The 19,178-nt window shown below is 34.0% G+C and overlaps 1 protein-coding gene across 3 annotated transcripts in view; it reads left to right on the top strand.

Annotated features, from left to right (window-relative positions):
* The window catches only part of AGMO (alkylglycerol monooxygenase), a 393,108-nt gene that overhangs the window by 227,060 nt on the left and 146,870 nt on the right, over nucleotides 1-19,178 (top strand). For all 3 annotated transcript variants that reach the window (XR_012380236.1, XM_025873380.2, XM_073898903.1), the window contains exon 12: nucleotides 9,411-9,493. Coding sequence is in view for 2 of the 3 variants with exons in the window: in XM_025873380.2 (XP_025729165.1) it covers nucleotides 9,411-9,493 (83 nt within the window). In the remaining variant the exon portion in view is untranslated. The remainder of the gene's footprint in view (nucleotides 1-9,410; nucleotides 9,494-19,178) is intronic.

Here is a 19,178-nt window from a genome sequence, read left to right as displayed (position 1 = left end):
AAATTATGAAAACTTAAGAACAAGACTATCAAAAATCATAAGACTCATTTAAAAATCTTCATGTTAAACTTCTAGCACACGAAAATGTGATAATAGACCTGAGAAAGTCAATGATTTAAAGAGCAGTTTAAAAGCAAATTAAGAGAGAATTAGTGCATTAATAAATAGAGTCATCCATTACTTAAAAAAATGAACCACTATACAGTGCTAAAAGACAATGAGATAAAAACAAAACATGACAAGTAATCTTCAGACATAAAGAATAGTGTGGAAAAGTCCAAAAGAAGAAAAAAGATGGAAGAATCAAAAAAAATTTTAATGAATTCAGATGGATTAGTGGATAGTGAATTCAACAAAAACAAATTAACTTTTTTCAAAGAATAAGCCTGTGCTATTTACAGGTATCAGTTCATGAAAACTCCATACTAACAGACATTAATAAATAATACATGCAGAAAAAATATATCTACCATAGGATTACTATTAATAATTTAATATATAAACCCTACAGAATCATTTTTAATAATTACATACCATTTTAATAATCCTAGTATAGTGGGGAGCCTGGGTGGCTCAGGTGGTTAAGCAGCTGCCTTAGGCTCATGTTATGATCCCAGCCTCCTGGGATCGAGCCCCACATCAGGCTCCATGCTCAGCAGGGAGCCTGCTTCTCCCTCTCCTTCTGCTTTCCTGTCTGCCTACTTGTGCTCTCTCTCTGTCTCTCTGTCAAATAAATAAATAAAATCTTTAAAAAATAAATAAATAAATAAATAAATAAATAAATAATCTTAGTATAGTAATTCCACTGAAACAATTACAATTATTCCATACATCCTGTATAGTCAATTATAAGAAAGAAGCCTACTTGAAATAGATTACTGGGTGTGTTAGGTAGGACTCGCTGGTTGTATGTGAGAGATATTCAACCCAGGGTAAATTTATTAACTCCTATAACTGAAGAGTTTGGGACTATTTCTTCATCAGGCAGTGCTGATCCAATGAGTCAAATAATGTCATCAGGAACTTTCTCATTCTTTCCTGCAGCTATGTTTTTCTCAGTGCAGATTCTCCTACAGACTCTCAGCCTTCGTGGTGGCTAGATGGCTACCAGCAGCTCTGGTTTTAAATACTGCCAAACAAAGAATCCCAGAAGTGAAGGTTCCAAGTTGGAGTCTAATGCTCTGGATATCACGGAACCAATCAATGTCATCACTCTATGAATGGGAGAACAGAGTCAGCTCCGCAGGATCCTCAGGATCGGAGAGGAGGAAAAGAATGGCTTAAAAGAAAATTAATTAGGTTATAGTACATAGAAAAAGGGAAATAGATTTGAGTAAGCAAAAATAACAAATGTTAGATATTTATAAATCCTTCTCACTAATAAATACATGACTTAAACTTGTTTTCAAAAAAATATTCTTTAAACACTTATAAAATGCATAGTAACATGTAAACTTTCCTGTGGGGTGCCCTTACTTAAACTGTCTACGGCATGCGGGTCTTTTAGATATCGTCTGCTCTAAGAAACAAAATATCCAATTAAATGTGTCTTAAATATAACTGGAAATTCAGGGGCAGGTGTTTCTGCGGTTGGTTAGTTTGTCAGTTCAAACATGTAGAGCTTCCGAAAAGGTTTCTCTATCATTCTCTTGGCTTTCATTATCATTAAGATAATGACAGCAACTTCAGTCTGCTGTACTCCCAGACTGTGACCAAAAGCAGCAAGTTCGCTTCTTCTATAGCATCTTATAAATTTCATTTTCTTTAAGAAGGAGGAAAAAAAGCCCCAGAATATTTCCCGGCAAATGTCCTTTCATGTTTCATTATTCAAGACGAATTCACATGTCCACACTGAACCAATAACTAACACAAGCTCATAAATTAACCATGAATGAATTATACCAAGGATAAAGAGTTCACTTCCCCCCTGAGCACATATCTTCCTTATACCTGGATAAAATCAGCCATAGTAATAGTACAGAAGAAATGGGGGCTATTTCCTGGTTGGGCTGCCAATAGTGTGTGGCACAGTGTGTCCTACTAAGTAAAATAGGTTTACAGAAAGTTATCGTAAACATTACTGAATAATATATTAAAGAAAGCCCATTTTAATTTTTAACCTTATTTAAATACTTTACTGATTGGTATTATTCTTACGTATTTGTGGAGTTTGCATTTAAAATTAATAAGCAAACATTGTAACAAGTAGTGACCCCAATTTTGAAAGATAAGTTCATATTTGCTCTCTGTCCAAAGAGAATATTTTTACAAAAACGACAGTAAAATATTTAATAGACTTTTCTGATTATAACAGAAAACAATGAATTAAATTCTAGTTTCCATTTTGTGAAGTGAAATTGAGAAATAAGCAAACATTGTAACAAGTAGTGACCCCAATTTTGAAAGATAAGTTCATATATGCTCTCTGTCCAAAGAGAATGTTTTTACAAAAATGACAGTAAAATATTTAATAGACTTTTCTGATTATAACAGAAAACAATGAATTAAATTCTAGTTTCCATTTTGTGAAGTGAAATTGAGAAATTTCCATTTTGTGAAGTGACCAGAAATTCTTGCGAATAGGATGGTAGGAAACATACTGGCTCACTGTTTGCTCTTTCGTATATGCACTACAATTAATGAAACCAGTTCCATGTTGTGCTGGGTTCATTTGCCTTTAGCTTCAAAATGAGACAAAATTTGAACTCAAGAATTTATTTCAGGAGCAAAGCTTTCTTAAAAGCAGCATGAACCAAATCACTCTTAGCAATGCAGGTGTGTCTCAACATTATGGTAATTTGGTATCTTAATTTTTCACCTAAATAATGACTGAATTATGCATGTATTTATAGAGTTTCCATGGTTGAAGGAGACCAGAAGAAAAGCTAGATCATCTGCATCTAAATATCTAACTCCTGATAGACTTATCAATGTACAGTTTGCATTAATGATTTTTTAGTTGTACTAAGTAAAATACCAAAATAAATTATACCAATTCATAGAAACAAAACTAGAAATTTACCCATTTTGATTTTGAAAAAGAAACCCTTGACATTAAGTTCACCAAGAGAGTTCATGGTTTAGGCATGTATGAGTACTTCCCGGGCAAAAATGTAGCTAGACACAGTGTATATTAAAAGATGCAACTTACAGCACGGTTTCACAAGATTTTTCTCCTGCCAAAAAAACAGAAACTCCTATAGATATATTGACAAAGAGAAACACCAAGTGTTGAAATCCTTTCCAAACTGGAATTAGAGTTGGAGACAGCTTCGTTCCTGACACAAATTAATTTTGAAAGGTGTATTTGCTTGTTTCCCACATATGTTTCTCTTTGCTAAAAACATGCTGTGCAACTAGGAAAAAAGTTGCTTATTTGTAAGATTCTGTAGTGCCTTTCTAGTCTCAGAGATGTTTAAAAGCATATGAAGACATTAACATCCAACAGCAATATTTTTTTTCCAGATTCACTGTAGCCAATAATCACATAGAAAAGTTGTGGCTGACTTGTAATTGGTGGCCCTGCTGTGGTCCCACAGCCTTTTCTGTTTATGCATATACCAGAGTAGATAAATACTTACTTGTTTTATGTGTGCAAGTTCTGTATAAATAACTTTGAGAGTCAAAAAAACAATTTGATGGCCACCACAAAGGTGTAAAAGGCACATTCCTGTCTTACTGAAACTTGAAATGCATACATTTAAATATATAGTGTTTAGTTTAGTGATATGACCCACAGACTTCTATGTTGATTTTGGTTTAGTAATGCTTGGGAAATCAATTCCTTAGCTGCCAGGGTCCAGTTCATGGGGTGATATCATGAATACACGTTTGAAATGAAAATACGGACACACTAGCGTGTTTCCAAAGTAAAACTGTAAAGGCAATGCTATCCTTTTAAATAATAGACACACTCAAAAGAGTTTCAGTATTTCACAGTCTTATAATAGAATGTGTAGTAAAGTTAACTGCAGATACATTTTAACACAGATTATTTGATGATATATTTCAAGTTAATGATGCATCTGAGAATATCCAATATAAATTTGGGAACAGATTTTTATAGTTTTGAATTCCCCTGTATGCTGTATTCTGTAAAATATTATGGGCACTGCAATTTTATAACTAATGTTTTCATGTTGACATGTTTTAACAGACTCTGAAAAAAATCAATATATTTAATGGTACTCTCATAACACAGTGTCACTTGTGCATATTAGATCTAGCTTAGGTCTTATATGAAATCTCTCAAGTCAATATCCAGTATCTATCTACTGTTTGTTTTTTTTCCAGGGCAGTCCATTGAGATTTAATTTAATTTCCTAAAGTTTTTAGGTGGTAACCGAAGTAATGTGAAAAAAAGGAAATGTGAGCCAAAATGAGCATCAGTTATAACTGAAAGCGATGAAATAAATGTAATAAGTGTGTACTATAGGATATTTTAACTAGGTAGTTAAAATAAGCATAGGCTTCAGGAATTCAGAAAAGTGATTATTGTGAGTTACAATGAAAAATATAATTTTTTAAAAGATTTTATTTATTCATTTGAGAGAGAGTGTGTGAGAGAGAGAGAGCACAAGTGAGAGGAGGGGCAAAGGGAAAGGGAGAAGCAAACACCCTGCTGAGCAGGGAGCCCAACGGGGGACTCGATCCCAGGATCTCAGGGATCATGACCTGAGCTGAAGGCATACGTTTAACTGACTGAGCCACCTAGGCACCCTGAAAAAATATAATTTATGTACACTATATTGAATCGTGGATCACTACATCAAAAACTAATGATGTATTGTATGGTGACTAACATAACATAATAAAATAAAATAAAAAAATAAAAGAAATATAATTAAGTGGGACTTTGCACATTAAAAATATCATTTACACAAATAAGGAAATATTAACTGTGACATTAAACATATCTTCATGTTATTAGTATTGTCCCAAACTTTGATCTCTATCAGACTGCTCCTTTAATAATAATACTAAACACAATCAACCATAAAACTGCTTGGAATTTGAATTAATATCTCATTCGTATTTATGAAAAATATGTAAAGATTAGACATTTTAACTCAGCTTTGGAGACTCAAAGTCAAAATGTACAGTTCTGAGGAGTTGTATTTTCTCATTAAAAGTAATCCTCATGTAAAGAGGGGTGCCTGGGTGGCTCAGTTTGTTAAGCATCCTCCTTTGGCTCAGCTCATGATCCCGGAGTCCTGGGATCAAGCCCCGCATCAGGCTCCCTGCTCAGCGGGGAGTCTGCTTCTACCTGACTCCCTCCCCAGCTCATGCTCTTTCTCTCTCTCTTTCTTTCTCTCTCAAATAAATAAATAAAATCTTTTAAAAAAAAAAGTAATCCTCATGAAAAGAAAGTTTGTCTTTTGGAGACTGTCTTTTAACACCTCTTCTTTTCTTTTGTATTTTGAGAAACAACTGAAAGATATAGAGCTTATATTTTCACTTGCTTCTTAGTGGAAAAAAAAAAAAGAGTTTTCTATCACAAGTGTAGCAAAAGTTTGTGTCCAGATTTCAGTGAGATCTTGAAGTGAATACTGATAATTTAGAGTGGCTTCATTGAGCCCCAAAATAGTTTTACTGAACATCCAAGAAAGAAACTGTGTCAAAAATGGATATCTTCCAGCAACTGCTGTAGGACCTTGAGTTCTGAGGTTGCTGCCTCTTGGATTAATTTAACGTTTTGAAATATTTTGTATATGAATATTAAATTATAAATATCAAATTATGAAATAGTAAATCATTAACTTGTTTAATAGAATTTATTTTTAATTTTAAAGAACTAAAATATTAATATAAATTAAATATTTAATGCCATAATATTCAATTATTGATTAAACCAGTTAATATAAATTATTAATATTAAGGGCATGGATATTAAAATACAGATATAAAATATTCATTCACTTGAACAATCTTTCAACAAAAACATATTGAGTACTAACTATGCACCAGGCAATGTTCTAGATGTTTGAGATGTAACAGTAAATAACAAAATATAACCTCTATTGGGGCTTACATCCTAGTGGGGGATCTAGTGGGACAGAAAATAAAAAGCAAGAGAATGCTCAAACAAATGTATAATTGTATAGAAGTGATAAGTGGGTAAGTGCATAATTGTATAGAAGTGTTGCATGGAGAACAATATAACAGAAAAAGGTTATAGATATGGAAAAGTACTGTTTTACATATGACAGACAAGTATGTGCATTTGAATAGTACCAACCAGAATGAAATGAAGGAATGAACCATAAAGATCCCTGGGGGAAGTTGCCCCAATAGAAGGAACAGTAAGTAAAACAGACTTGAAGGGGAAGGATGCTTGTCATGTTCAAGGAAGAACAAAATTTGTAATATGAAAGACAAGAGAGATTACTAGTGGACAATATGATAATGGGGTAGGTTATGTATGGGCCAGAGTAGGGACTTGGAGTTTTACTCTAAGTAGAATTTGAAGGTCCTGGAGGCTTTAGAACATAATAATGATGTGATATGATGTATGTCTTTAAAAAGAGTCAGCGTTCTGGTTGTAAAACTGTGGGTAGAAGGCCATGATAGGTAGACATGCAATTTTAGAGTGGAGACCAGCTAAGAGAGTATTTCAGTTGCGGTGGAGATCATGTTGGGTTGGAATAAGTTTTTGTTCACAAAACAGCTGCTTGTAACAAATACCTTTATCCTGGATGTATCAAATATAATGCCAACATTTTATTTCTAATGTATTAGAAGTGGACAGTGAGAGGAAGGGTCAAGGATGAGTCACAGTTTTTATTGTTTTGCTTTTTTTGGTTTTTCGGGTTTTTTTTGCTTGAACAACTAAAAAACTGTTTGTGCCATTCTAAGAAGAAGAAACCTGGAGATGTGTAGTGTGGAGGAAGGAAACAAACAAGAGTTTTAGACATGGTAAGTTTCAGGGGCCTTTTAGCTAGGTAGAGGCATTGAGTAGGTAGCTAGATAGACGTATTAGGTTGGTTTTCACTCTGACTCCAGGAACCAGGAAGCAATTTGCACAAAGAGGATTTCCCTTTTCTTTTTTTCTTTTCTTTTTTTTTTTTCTGGTTAAGGGATCATAAATTCCCTAACCAAAATTCAAAAATATATTTTATCCTATATATGATTTTCCAATGATACTGGAAAGAGTTAATGGACCTTTTATTTGTGCTTCTTTATTTTATTGTAATTCATTAAAGTTAACCTAAGTACCATTTGAAAAATCAGTATAGCCTAAAAATAGTAACAATGATATTCCTAGCATAACCATTAGTTGGCTTTGTGCCAAGCACTCTTCTCAGTACCTTATTATAGTTGCTGCCAAACTCATCTTATGTCAAATGTACTACACACATAAAAGAGCCTTAGAAACTAGCCAAATAATTTGCCTATGGTTACATGGTTCATAGAGTCAATGCATAATTCCAAGTCCTATATTCTTACAGAGCATTTAAAATCATGCTGTAGTTTTTGGGCACACACCATTTCTTTCTCTCATATGAATTTTCTCCTAAGGAATCAAAATGAAGCAGTGGTAGTGAAAGCAGCATTTTTCTTTTTCTTTTTTAATTTTTTTTTCTAATATGTTATTTACTTATTTGACAGAGAGTGACACAGCAAGAGAGGGAACACAAGCAGGGGGTGTGTGAGAGGGAGAAGCAGGCCTCCCGTGGAGAAGGGAGCCCAATGCGGGGCTTGACCCCAGGACTCCGGGACCATGACCCAAGCCGAAGGCAGACGCCCAACGACCGAACTACCCAGGCGCCCCGAAAGCAACATTTTTCTTTACAGACAAAATGTTTCCCTTAAGCAACCATTAATCTGCTCAAGCACACCTAGTTACTTCACCACCAAGAAATATTTTTCTGATACTTTTGCCTCACTGTCCCAAAGCAGCCACTGCTGAATTCCATATACCCAAATAACGTTCCACTAAAGCATTCTGGTGTCCACTGAGCTTTCCCTCATATCTGATACCTAGCTCTGTCCCCATATTCCTAACATTCTGATACTTTTTATTCATATTTTTGATTACTCATCAATACTCATCTACTACACAATTGCTTTATTTTAAATCCCTGTCAATTCTGGGTGCCATCCAGGCATATGATGGTGAATAGGGAGGTGTTATAAGTTGGCCATGAGGTCAGGGTTGATTTATAAGGAGGCATGGAGCTGGGGTATTGGATGTGAACAGCAGTTGCAATTGGTGGCTTTTGCTTATTGTTTATAACTTTGGACAGATGCAATTTTTCTAGGTGTATATATTAGTTAATAGTGAGTTGAAATTACCTCTTGTTATTTCATTAAAAGCAAAGAAAAAGAGTGTTTGCATAAGGTTTTGATCACTATTTTAGCCACTTTGTTGTATCACACTTAATGAGAACACTCTTTCTGTAGGGGAATCATTCAGGGGATGTGTATCCAACTTCTTGCTTTTACTGATTCACTTTTAAACTAAAGCAGTATTCATCTGACCCTAAAGGGTAGCTATGTAACCTCAGCTTAGATCTCTGCCCCTGTCCCCTTTAAGTTTGTTGCTCAGATTTATCCACCATTGTCACACTTTGAGGTCAGGAAGGTGTATTTTGAATTTGAGAGGCATCATTTATTTCTGTGTGGTGATGGAAAAATTACTTAATCCTTTCGTTCCTGGTTTGTTTTTCCATATATGAAGCAGATATAATGATACCTTATCTGTAAGGTTGTAGGGACTATAAAAAGAATTGAAGTATATGAAACATATAACATGAAAGCTATGAAATAGTAGATGCTCAGTAAACATTATTATTAAATTTTGACATGTAAACAAAATGTATAATTTATAATTATGTTGAAAATATGTTGTTCTGTTACAATAATTTAAAACATAACTTTTGACATGTACATATGAACCTATAGATTTCACCAAATATGAGTATGTATTTGTACAGTATGTTCCATTTATGTGTTTGCACTCGTAAACACATTCTCCTTTAAATACTTTCCATATTAAAAACAGTTTTGGATTTGAAACACAAAGAATTAGTGATATTAAAAATAGCTATTGGAATGTGCTATTTATTCATAAAAATTTAAGTGATTTCTCCATATGTGGGGACATAGGTGTTTCAAAGAATTATGAAAGTCAAAACTATAAAGGAGAATTTTTAGAAAGAACACTTTAAGCAAAATATCTCTGTGAAAGTGTCTAATTCATTCTCCAAGTGTCTAGCAAGATAATTAAATGACATTAGGAAAACCAAAATAACCTCTGTGTTTTTATTTAACCTTCTTGAAAAATGTCAGTGACAAATGGTGTAATATAAAATAAAATTTGAGGCTGGTTTTCTTGACAGCTTTAAATTCTGATACTCCTTTTAGGAACTCTCCTAAAGAATTTGTTGGTGTCTGTATTTCCTCAACAGGTGCTATCACAGGTCACACTCCTTCTGAGGGTTGCCTTCATTATCCTGACGTTGACCTCCATTGGATTTCTTCTGGATCAAAGGCAAGAAGTGAAATTCTTTCATTTTATGTCATTTTATAATGTTTTAAAAATATATGTGAAACTTAGATATTTATCAAATATTTCTTATTAAAAATAAAGTTGAAACTATAATTTCACAATATTTTAAATTAAACAGAGCGGCGGTTTCTCTCATTTTTAAAATCAAACATGCATTTTAAATCTAAGCCTTTTAAATGCAATTTAGGTTTTTAAGGTTATTAAAGAAAACCTATAAATGTAATGAGTAATTTGGCAAAACATAGACCATAACTCTGAGTACTTAATAATATGTGAAACATACTTGAGTACTTTTCCTTTGCCATTGAACACTTCACAATATATGCCAGATTGTACGTACTGTGTACTTAAAATTTATGTCCTTTTCCTCACAGAGCATATTTAAAGAAACTTGTATTAAATACTACCCTGGCCAGAAAATATATTCACCTGCACAATTTTAAAATGCTTTTATGGCAGGAAGTATATAGAAAAATACTTAATCACTATTGCTTAGTATTTATCAATCATTAATATTAATACCAATACCAATATTTATGCACTTAATGTGTGCCATAGAATATGTTAATTCTTACAACAATGCTCTGAGATAAGAATTACTATAAAGCCCATTTTGCAGATGAAGAAAGTCAGACAGACAGATAGTAAGAGATAGAACACAACACAAACCCAAGCAATGTGACTCCTGAATTCACATATTGTAGAATTTATATTGTAACTTCATGAAAAACTGCAAAAAAATAAGTCATTCTTAAGATTTTTATCTTTGTTGTAGTATAATTGTTTATCAAGTGGGTAATCAATAGCATTCCTTTCAGGAAATTGTACATATAAAAGTACAGAAAACATACACTTAGTTTTATCGATGGTATGTCACTTTCCCAAAGAAAGTTTAATGGATGTTCTGGAATAGCGGCAAATTCTGGAGTTTTATCACGATCCAAATCATCAAGTTAGAAATGAACATACTAGTTAATGAACTCTTTAGACTATGCACTCACTATAAACACTTGGTAAAGAATGATGCATCTGATGCATTTCACATAATCATATGTAAACAGTGTGTAGAAATTTAAACTTACTTCCTTCAGTACTTTAAAAGTTGTGTTTCTTATTTATTTTATTTGGCTCTCTATCCCTGCTTTTCTAGACTAGAAATAAAGTATATACTGAGCCATAAAAAGAGAAAATGGAAAAACGAGTCACAGGTCCCAATGAAATAATTACCCAGATCCAGAGAATCAGGATCCCACATTTTAAAGATCACAATTCTACTGGTTGCATACACTTACAAGAAGTAGCAATAAGCTAATAGCAATAGTACAGTTTCATTTTTTTAATGAAGATTTTATTTTGTCTCCATGCATACAGATAAACAGGCCAAAAAGCAGGCTATCAATTTTGTCATAATATATCTTATGGTATATTAAATCAATCTTATTGTATATAATTAGTTTAAAATCAAAACTGCCTCTGGCCTTATTCGGAAACACATACTAAGATATAGATAAGTCATTTCAATCCAGTGCAGTAGAAGCCAAAAGAGAATGGAATGATGTTTTTAAAGTGCTGAAAGAAAATTACAACCAACCTATAATATAATACAGCAAAAATAAAGGTGAAGCAAAAGTTATTTATACAGACTTCTACAGCAAACTTCACATTTGATAGTGAAATGTTGAAAATTTCCTTTTTGAAGTTGAAAACGAGTTGGATATGCTTATTATTTAACATTCTGCCACAAATAATCAATGGAGGAAGGAAAGAAAAAGAAATAAAAGGCATAAGGATTTGAAAGAAATTAATAGATCAATTATAAAATTAGTTTATATTAATTAATCTAATAAATATAACTAATGAATTAATGAAAAAATCCAAAGGATCTATTGGAAAATTATTCAAATTAATAGATGAATTTAGGAAAAATTTTAGAGAAATGGCCATCAACTGCATTTTTATGCACTAGCAAATAAAAAACTCTATGCAACTGCATGAAATACATTAAATACTAAGGAAAAGCAATCCTAAAAATGAGTAGGCTGTGGGAATGCGGCAGCAAATTAAGAGGACCCTAGGCTCACCTTGTCCCAGAAATACAACAAGGTAACTATCAAATCATCCTAAATACCCTAGAAATCAACCTGATGACTGGCAGAACAAACTCCACAAATAAAGGTAGAGAAGAGGCCTCATCGAAGAAAGTAGGAAATGCAAAGACGCAGTTTGGAAGAAAAATGGATGCTGACCTCTGTAGTGGGGAGGGAAATGTGGTGGCAGAGAAGGGCGAGAGACAGACTAGCACACAGGGGAGTGCATGGGGAAAATAAATCCCATAGCAATTGGCTTGGAAATGAGAGGGGCCAAATTTTGTGTTTTTTCAAGGAAAGGGGCCTAAAGCCTAGACTTCTAAAGATCAGCAAGCTTGGTTCAATGAGAGCCCTGGGGCATTGGGGCTGCTCTTTGGAAAGAAGGCAGGGTAAATAGCCTGCAGACATACAGACTGGAAATAGCAATCTGAAAACTGTCTGGGGCACACAGTGGAGAGGTTATTTGCTCATCTCAGAGCAAGTCCCAGAGAGGCAGCATCCACGGAGAGACCCCCGCCCCCCACCATGCTCTAGTGAACCCCTCTTCCCAGTCTGGGTTGCCTCAGTCCCAGTGCTGTGGGCCCTCTGCACAGAAGCCCCGCCAAAACCCCTACTCATACTGCATCTCCCAACCCGAGAGTTTTGTGAAGTCTCAGTTCTGGTGAGTGATGACAGGTCTCATCTCCCAAGCACACTAGAGCACACCTAGTTAAAACGCACCACATTCAGGCCAGGGACCATACGCTGCCTATGACAGGCAAAGAAAGCCTCTGTAGATGACTGGCCTGAAGGATAAAGCAGTTAGGACGAAACAGCAGAGCACACGCAGCACACATTGTAGACACTTCTGGAAGTGCCAGGCCCTGGGGAACAAGGGACCCTCCATGGCAGGGCACTACAGAACCTCCCCTTTGTAAGGCCATTACCCTGAAGAACAGGAGACGTAGCTAACTTTCTTAACACAAAGAAACAGGCACAGAGACTTAGACAAAATAGGAAGACAGAAAAATTTGTCCCAAATGAACAAAAGGACAAGGCCACGGCCAGAGATCCAAGTGAAACAGGCAAATAACATGCCTGATGGGGTATTTAAAACAATGATCATAAGGATATTCGCTGAACCTGAGAAAAGAGTGGAAGACACCAGTGAGACAGAGATAAAAAAAGAACCAATCAGAGATGAAGAGTGCAATAAATGAGATCAGGAAAAAGCCTGACGCAATGAACAGCAGGCTGGAAGAAGCAGCGGAAAACGACCTAAAAGACAGAGTAATAGGAAGTAATCAAGCTAAACAAAAGACAGAAAAAAGAATTGTGCAAAAGGAGATTAGACTTAGGGAACTCAGTGACTCCATCAAATCCAATAACATTAGCATTATAGGAGTCCCAGAAGAGAAAGAAAAAGAGACAGAAAATGTATTTGAAGAGAAAATATCTGAAAACTTCCCTAATCTGGGAAAGGAAACAGATATCCAGATCCAAGAGGCACGGAGAACTCCCCAAAAATATCAACAAAAGCAGATCCACACCAAGAAATATAATGAAAATGGCAAAATATAGTGATAAGGAAAAAAATTTAAAAGCAACAAGAAAAAAGATAGTTACATACAAACCCATAAGGCTATCAGTGGATTTTTCAGCAGAAACTTTCTAAGCCAGAAGAGAATGGCATGATATATTCAAAGTGCTGAATGGGAAAAATCTGCAGCTGAGAAGAATCTATCCAGAAAGGTTATCATTCAGAATAAAAGGAGAAATGAAGGGTTCCCCAGACAAACAAAAACTAAAGGAGTTCATGACCACTAAACCAACCCTGAAAGAAATATTAAAGGGGACTCTTTGAGTGAAAAGGAAAGACCAACAGTGACAGTACTAAGGTAGGAAACACAAAAGTGTTAAAAATGAATATTTTTGTAAAATATCAGTCAAGGACCTCACAAAAAAAAAAAAAAAAAGCATGTACACTATGACACCAAATACTTAAAACATGGGAAGGAGAGGAGTAAAGAAAGAATGGGTTCAAAGTAAAATGACCATCAACTTAATACAGATTGCTATATGCAAAAGATATTATATACAAACCAAATGGTAACCACAAATCAAAAATCACTAATAAATATGCAAAGAATAAAAAGAAATCCAAATATATTACTAAAGAAAACTGGCAAACCATTAAACAGATAAGACAAGAAAGGATCAGAGAAAATCTTCAGAAATAACCACAAAACAGGTAATAAAATGGCAATAAATATGTATCTATCAGTAATTACTTAAATGTAAATGGACTAAACACTCCAATCAAAAGACATAGAGTGACAAAATAGATTTTTTAAAAAGAGACTGATCTATATGCTGTTTAGAAGAGATTCATTTCAGACCTAAAAACACCTGCAGATTGAAGTGAGGAAATGGAGACACATTTATCATGCAAAAAGTTGTCAAAGGAAAGCCTGAGTAGCAATACTTACATCAGAGAAAATAGACTTTAAATCAAGACTTTAACAAGAGACAAAGAAGGGCCCTGAATAATAAAAAAAGGGGACAATCCAACAAGATATAACAATTGTAAATACTTATGCACCCAACATGGGAGCTCCCAAATGCATAAAACAGTTAATAAAGGAACTAGTTGATAAAAATATAATTATAGTAGGGGACTTTAATACCCCACTTACATCAATAGGTCATCTAAGTTGAAAATCAATTGAAACAGTGCCTTTGAATGACATACTGGGCCAGATGGGTTTAACAGATATATTCAGAACATTCCATCCTAAAACGGCAGAATACAAATTCTTTTCAAGTGCACGTGGAGCATTCTCCAGAATAGATCACATATTAGGCCATAAAATAAGCCACAATAAATTGAAAAAGATTAAAATCATATCTTTTCTGACCACATCACTCTGAAACTAAGTCAACCACAAGACAAAAAAAAAAAAAAAAAAAAAAAAAACTTGAAAGAACACAAATACATGGAGATTAAATAACATGCTACTAGACAATGAATAGATGAACCAGGAAATAAAAGAAGAAATCAAAAAGCACATGGAAAGAAATGAAAATGAAAACACGACGATTTGAAACCTTTGGGATGCAGCAAAAGCAATCCTAAGAGAAAAGTTTATAGCAGTACAGGCTTACCTCAGGAAGCAAGAAAAATCTCAACTAAACAACTTAACCTTACACTTTAAGGAGCTAGAAAAGGAACAATAGACAAAACCTAAAGCCAGAAGAGGGAAGGAAATAATAAAGATTAGAGCTAAAATAAATGATCTAGAAACTTAAAAACAGTAGAACAGATCAATGAAACTGGGAGCTGGTTCTTTGAAAAATCAATAAAGATAAACCTTTAGCCAGGCTTATCAAGAAAAAAAGAGAAAGGATTCAAGTAAATAAAATTACAAATGAGAGAGGAGAAATAACAACCAAAACCACAGAAATACAAACAATTATAAAAGAATATTATGAAAAACTATATGCCAACAAATTGGCCAACCTAGAAGAAATGGGTAAATTCCTAGAAATGTATAACCTACCAAAACTGAAACAGGAAGAAATAGAAAATTTTAACAGACTGATAACCAGAAAAGAAATTGAATCAGTAATCAAAAAACTTCCACCAAACAAAAGTCCAGGACTAGATGGCTTCTGAGGAGAATTCTACCAAGCATTAAAGAAGAATTAATACCTATTCTTTTCAAACTATTCCAGAAGATAGAGGAGGAAGGAAAACTTCCCAGATCTTGCTATGAGGCCAGCATTATGCTGATGCCAAAAACAGATAAAGACCCCACCAAAAAAGAGAACTACAGGCTAATATCTCTCATGAACATAGATTCAAAAATCCTTGACAAAATACTGGAAACTGAATCCAACAATACATTAAAAAGATTGTTCACCAGGATAAGTGGGGTTTATTCCTAGATTGCAAGAGTGGTTCAGTATTCACAAATTGATCAGCATGATATATCACATCGGTAAGAGAAATAAGAACCATATGATCATTTCAATAGATGCAGAAAAAACATTTGACAAAGTACAACAACTATTCAAGATAAAAACCCTCAATAAAGTAGGAATGGAGGGAACATACTTCAACATCATTAAGGCCATATACAAAAGACCCATAGCTAATGTAATCCTCAAGGGAGCAAAACAGAGCTTTTCATGTAAGGTCAGGAATAAAACAAGGATGTACACTCTCACCACTTTTATTCAATAGAGTCCTGGAAGTCCTAGCCACAGCAGTCAGACAACAAAAAGAAATAAAAGGCATCCAAATTGGTAAGGAAGAAGTAAAAGTTTCACTATTTGCAGATGATGTGATATGCTCTATAGAAAACTCTAGACTCCACCAAAAAACTTCTAGAACTGATAAATTCAGTAAAGTCACAGGATATAAAATCAATATACAGAAATCTGTTGCATTTCTATACACCAATAATGAAGCAGCAGAAAGATAAATTAAGAAAACATTTCCATTTACAATTGCATCAAAAATAATAAAGTACCTAGGAATAAACCTAACCAAAGAGGTGAGAGACCTGTATTGTGAAAACTGTAAAAAACTGATGAAAGGAATTGAAGGCAACACAAAGAAATGGAAAGATATTCTATGCTCATGGATTGGAAGAACAAATATTGGTAAGATGTCTACTCAAAATAGTCTACACATTCACTGCAATCCCTATCAAAATATCAAGAGTTTTTTTTTTTTAAGAACTAGAACAAAAAATCCTAAAATGTATATGGAGCCACAAAAAACCTTGAATAGCCAAAGCACTCTTGAAAAGCAAAGCTGGGGGCATCACAATTCTGGACTTCATGTTATGTTACAAAGCTTTAGTGATCTAAACAGTATGGTACTGGCACAAAAGTAGACATATAAATCAATAGAACAGAATAGAAACCCCAGAAATAAGTCCACAATTATATGGTCAGTTAATCTTCAACAAAGCATGAAAGAATATCCAATGGGAAAAAAAACAGTCTGTCTCTTCAATAGATGGTGGTGGAAAAACCAGTCAGCTACATGCAAAAAAATGAAACCGGGATCACTCTCTTACACCATACACCAAAAACAAATTCAAAATAGATTAAAAACCTAAATGCAAGACCTGAAACTATAAAAATCCTGGAAGAGAACTCAGGTAGTAACTTCTCTGACATCGGCCATAGCAACTTTTTTCTAGCTATATCCCTCGAAGCAAGGGAAATAATAGCAAAAGTAAACTGTTAGGACTACATCAAAATAAAAAGCTTCTCTACACAAATAATTAACAAAACTAAAAGTCACGTTATGGAATGGGAGAATGTATTTGCAAATGATATATCCAATAAAGGGTTAGTATCCAAAATACATAAAAGAACTTATAAAACTCAGCACCCAAGAACCAAAGAATTCAATTAAAAAATGGGCAGAAGACATGAACAGATATTTCTCCAAAGACATCCAGATAGCCAACAGACACATGAAAAGATGCTTATCATCACTTATAATCAGGGAAATGCAAATCAAAACTACAATGTGATACCACCTCAAACCTCTCAGAATGGCTAAAATCAACAATACAAGAAACAACAGGTGTTGATGAGGATGTAAGAAAAAGGAACCCTCCTGCGTTGTTAATGGGAATGCAAACTGGTGCTGCCACTGTGAAAAAGTCATTGCACTACTAGGTATTTAACCAAAGAATACAAAAACACTAATTCAGAGAGGTACATGCACCCTTATGTTTATAGCAGCATTATTTACAACAGCCAAGATATGGAAGCAGCTCAAGAAGTGTCCATTGATTGATGAATGGATAAGGAAAATGAGATATATATATATAAAATTTATAATATGTAGTTTATATATGATGTATAATATATCACTATGTTGTATTGTGTGTGTATAATGTATAATATATCACTACGTTATATTGTGTCTGTATACACATACATATATATATATATATATATATATATATATATATACATATAGTGGAATGTTATTCTGCCATAAAAAGGAATGAAATCTTGCATTTGCAATGACATGGATGGAGCTAGAGAATATAATGCTAAGTGAAATAAGTCAATCATAGAAAGACAAATACCATATAATTTCACTCTTGTGTGGAACAAGAAACAAAACAAATGAGCAAAGGGAAAAAAAGAGAGAGGAAGAGAGTTAAACCAAGAAACAGACTCTTAACTATAGAGAACAACAGATGGTTACCAGAGGGGAGGGGAGATGGGTGAAATAGGTGATGGAGATTAAGGAACGCACTTGTGACGATCCCCAAGTGATGTATGGAATTGTCAAATCATGACATCGTACCCATGAAATTAATACAACACTGTATGTTAACTAGCTGAAACTAAAATAAAAACTTAAAAGAAATGATGAAAAATCTCTTTAAAACACTATCAAACTGGGGCGCCTGGGTGGCTCAGTTGTTAAGCGTCTGTCTTCAGCTCAGGTCATGATCCCAGGGTCCTGGGATCGAGCCCCGCATCTGGTCCCTGCCTGGTGGGGAGCCTGCTTCTCCCTCTCCCACTCCCACTGCTTGTGTTCCCTCTCTCACTGTGTCTCTGTCAAATAAATAAAATCTTAAAAAAAAAAACAAAACACTGTCAAACTATTGAAATATTATGAAAAATAACTAAACAACTAAATAAATGGAGAGATAACTATATTCATAGATTAGAAAGTTTAGTATTATAAAGATTATAATTTCTCACCAAATTGATTTACAAATTTAATACAATTGGAATTAAAATTGTAAAAGATTTCTTCCTGGAATTTGGCAGCCTCTTTCCAAGATATATGTATATGGAAATGCAAAGGACCTATAATAGCCAACACAGTCTTGAGGTTAAAAAAAAAATGGCAGTAGTTGCTACACTGGCTGTCAATATTTATTATAAAGCTACAGTAATTAGACATGCTTTATTGGCACAAAGATTAGAACAGAGAACCTAGAAACAGATCTATGCATATATATATATATGTGTATATACTTGATTTGTGACAAAGGTGTCCCTGCAGAGCTGTGGGAGAAGGCTGTCTTTTCAATAAATGGTCTTGGAAACATTTGATTTCCACATAGGAATAAGAAAAATTAACTTGGCAAATATTTCACACCATAAAAAGTTAATTCTGGGGTCAAGGACTTACAGATTTAAAAGTGAGTGGAAAACTAATATAGATTCCAGCAAATAGCATAGTAACATATCTCTATAACCTTAGAGTAGGTAAAAATATTAAATGGTACACAAAAATCCCTAATCATAAAGATAAAATTGATTAGACTATAATAACATTAAGAAAATCAATTCTTCAATAATTAACTCTCATTAAGATAGTAAAATATAAAACCTTCAGATAGAAAATGCTATTTGCAAATTTTGTGAGTAGCAAACACCTTTTATCCCAAATGACTAAAAGTATTGACAAGCTCTATTGATGAAATGCTCACACACTGAAGGGAGAATTTATATTGTGATACCTAATTTGAAAGATTGAAAATTTTACTATATTTGGACATATATACCGTATTACCTGGTAGTCCAAAGACATGTAAAAGAATGTT

Source organism: Callorhinus ursinus, unplaced genomic scaffold, assembly GCF_003265705.2.
Source record: "Callorhinus ursinus isolate GAN/ISIS: 27379988/994484 unplaced genomic scaffold, GSC_fseal_2.0 scaffold12, whole genome shotgun sequence".
Classification (NCBI taxonomy): Eukaryota; Metazoa; Chordata; class Mammalia; order Carnivora; family Otariidae; genus Callorhinus; species Callorhinus ursinus.
Note: the sequence above shows the minus strand (reverse complement) of the source record. Positions and strands in the feature narration are given on the sequence as shown.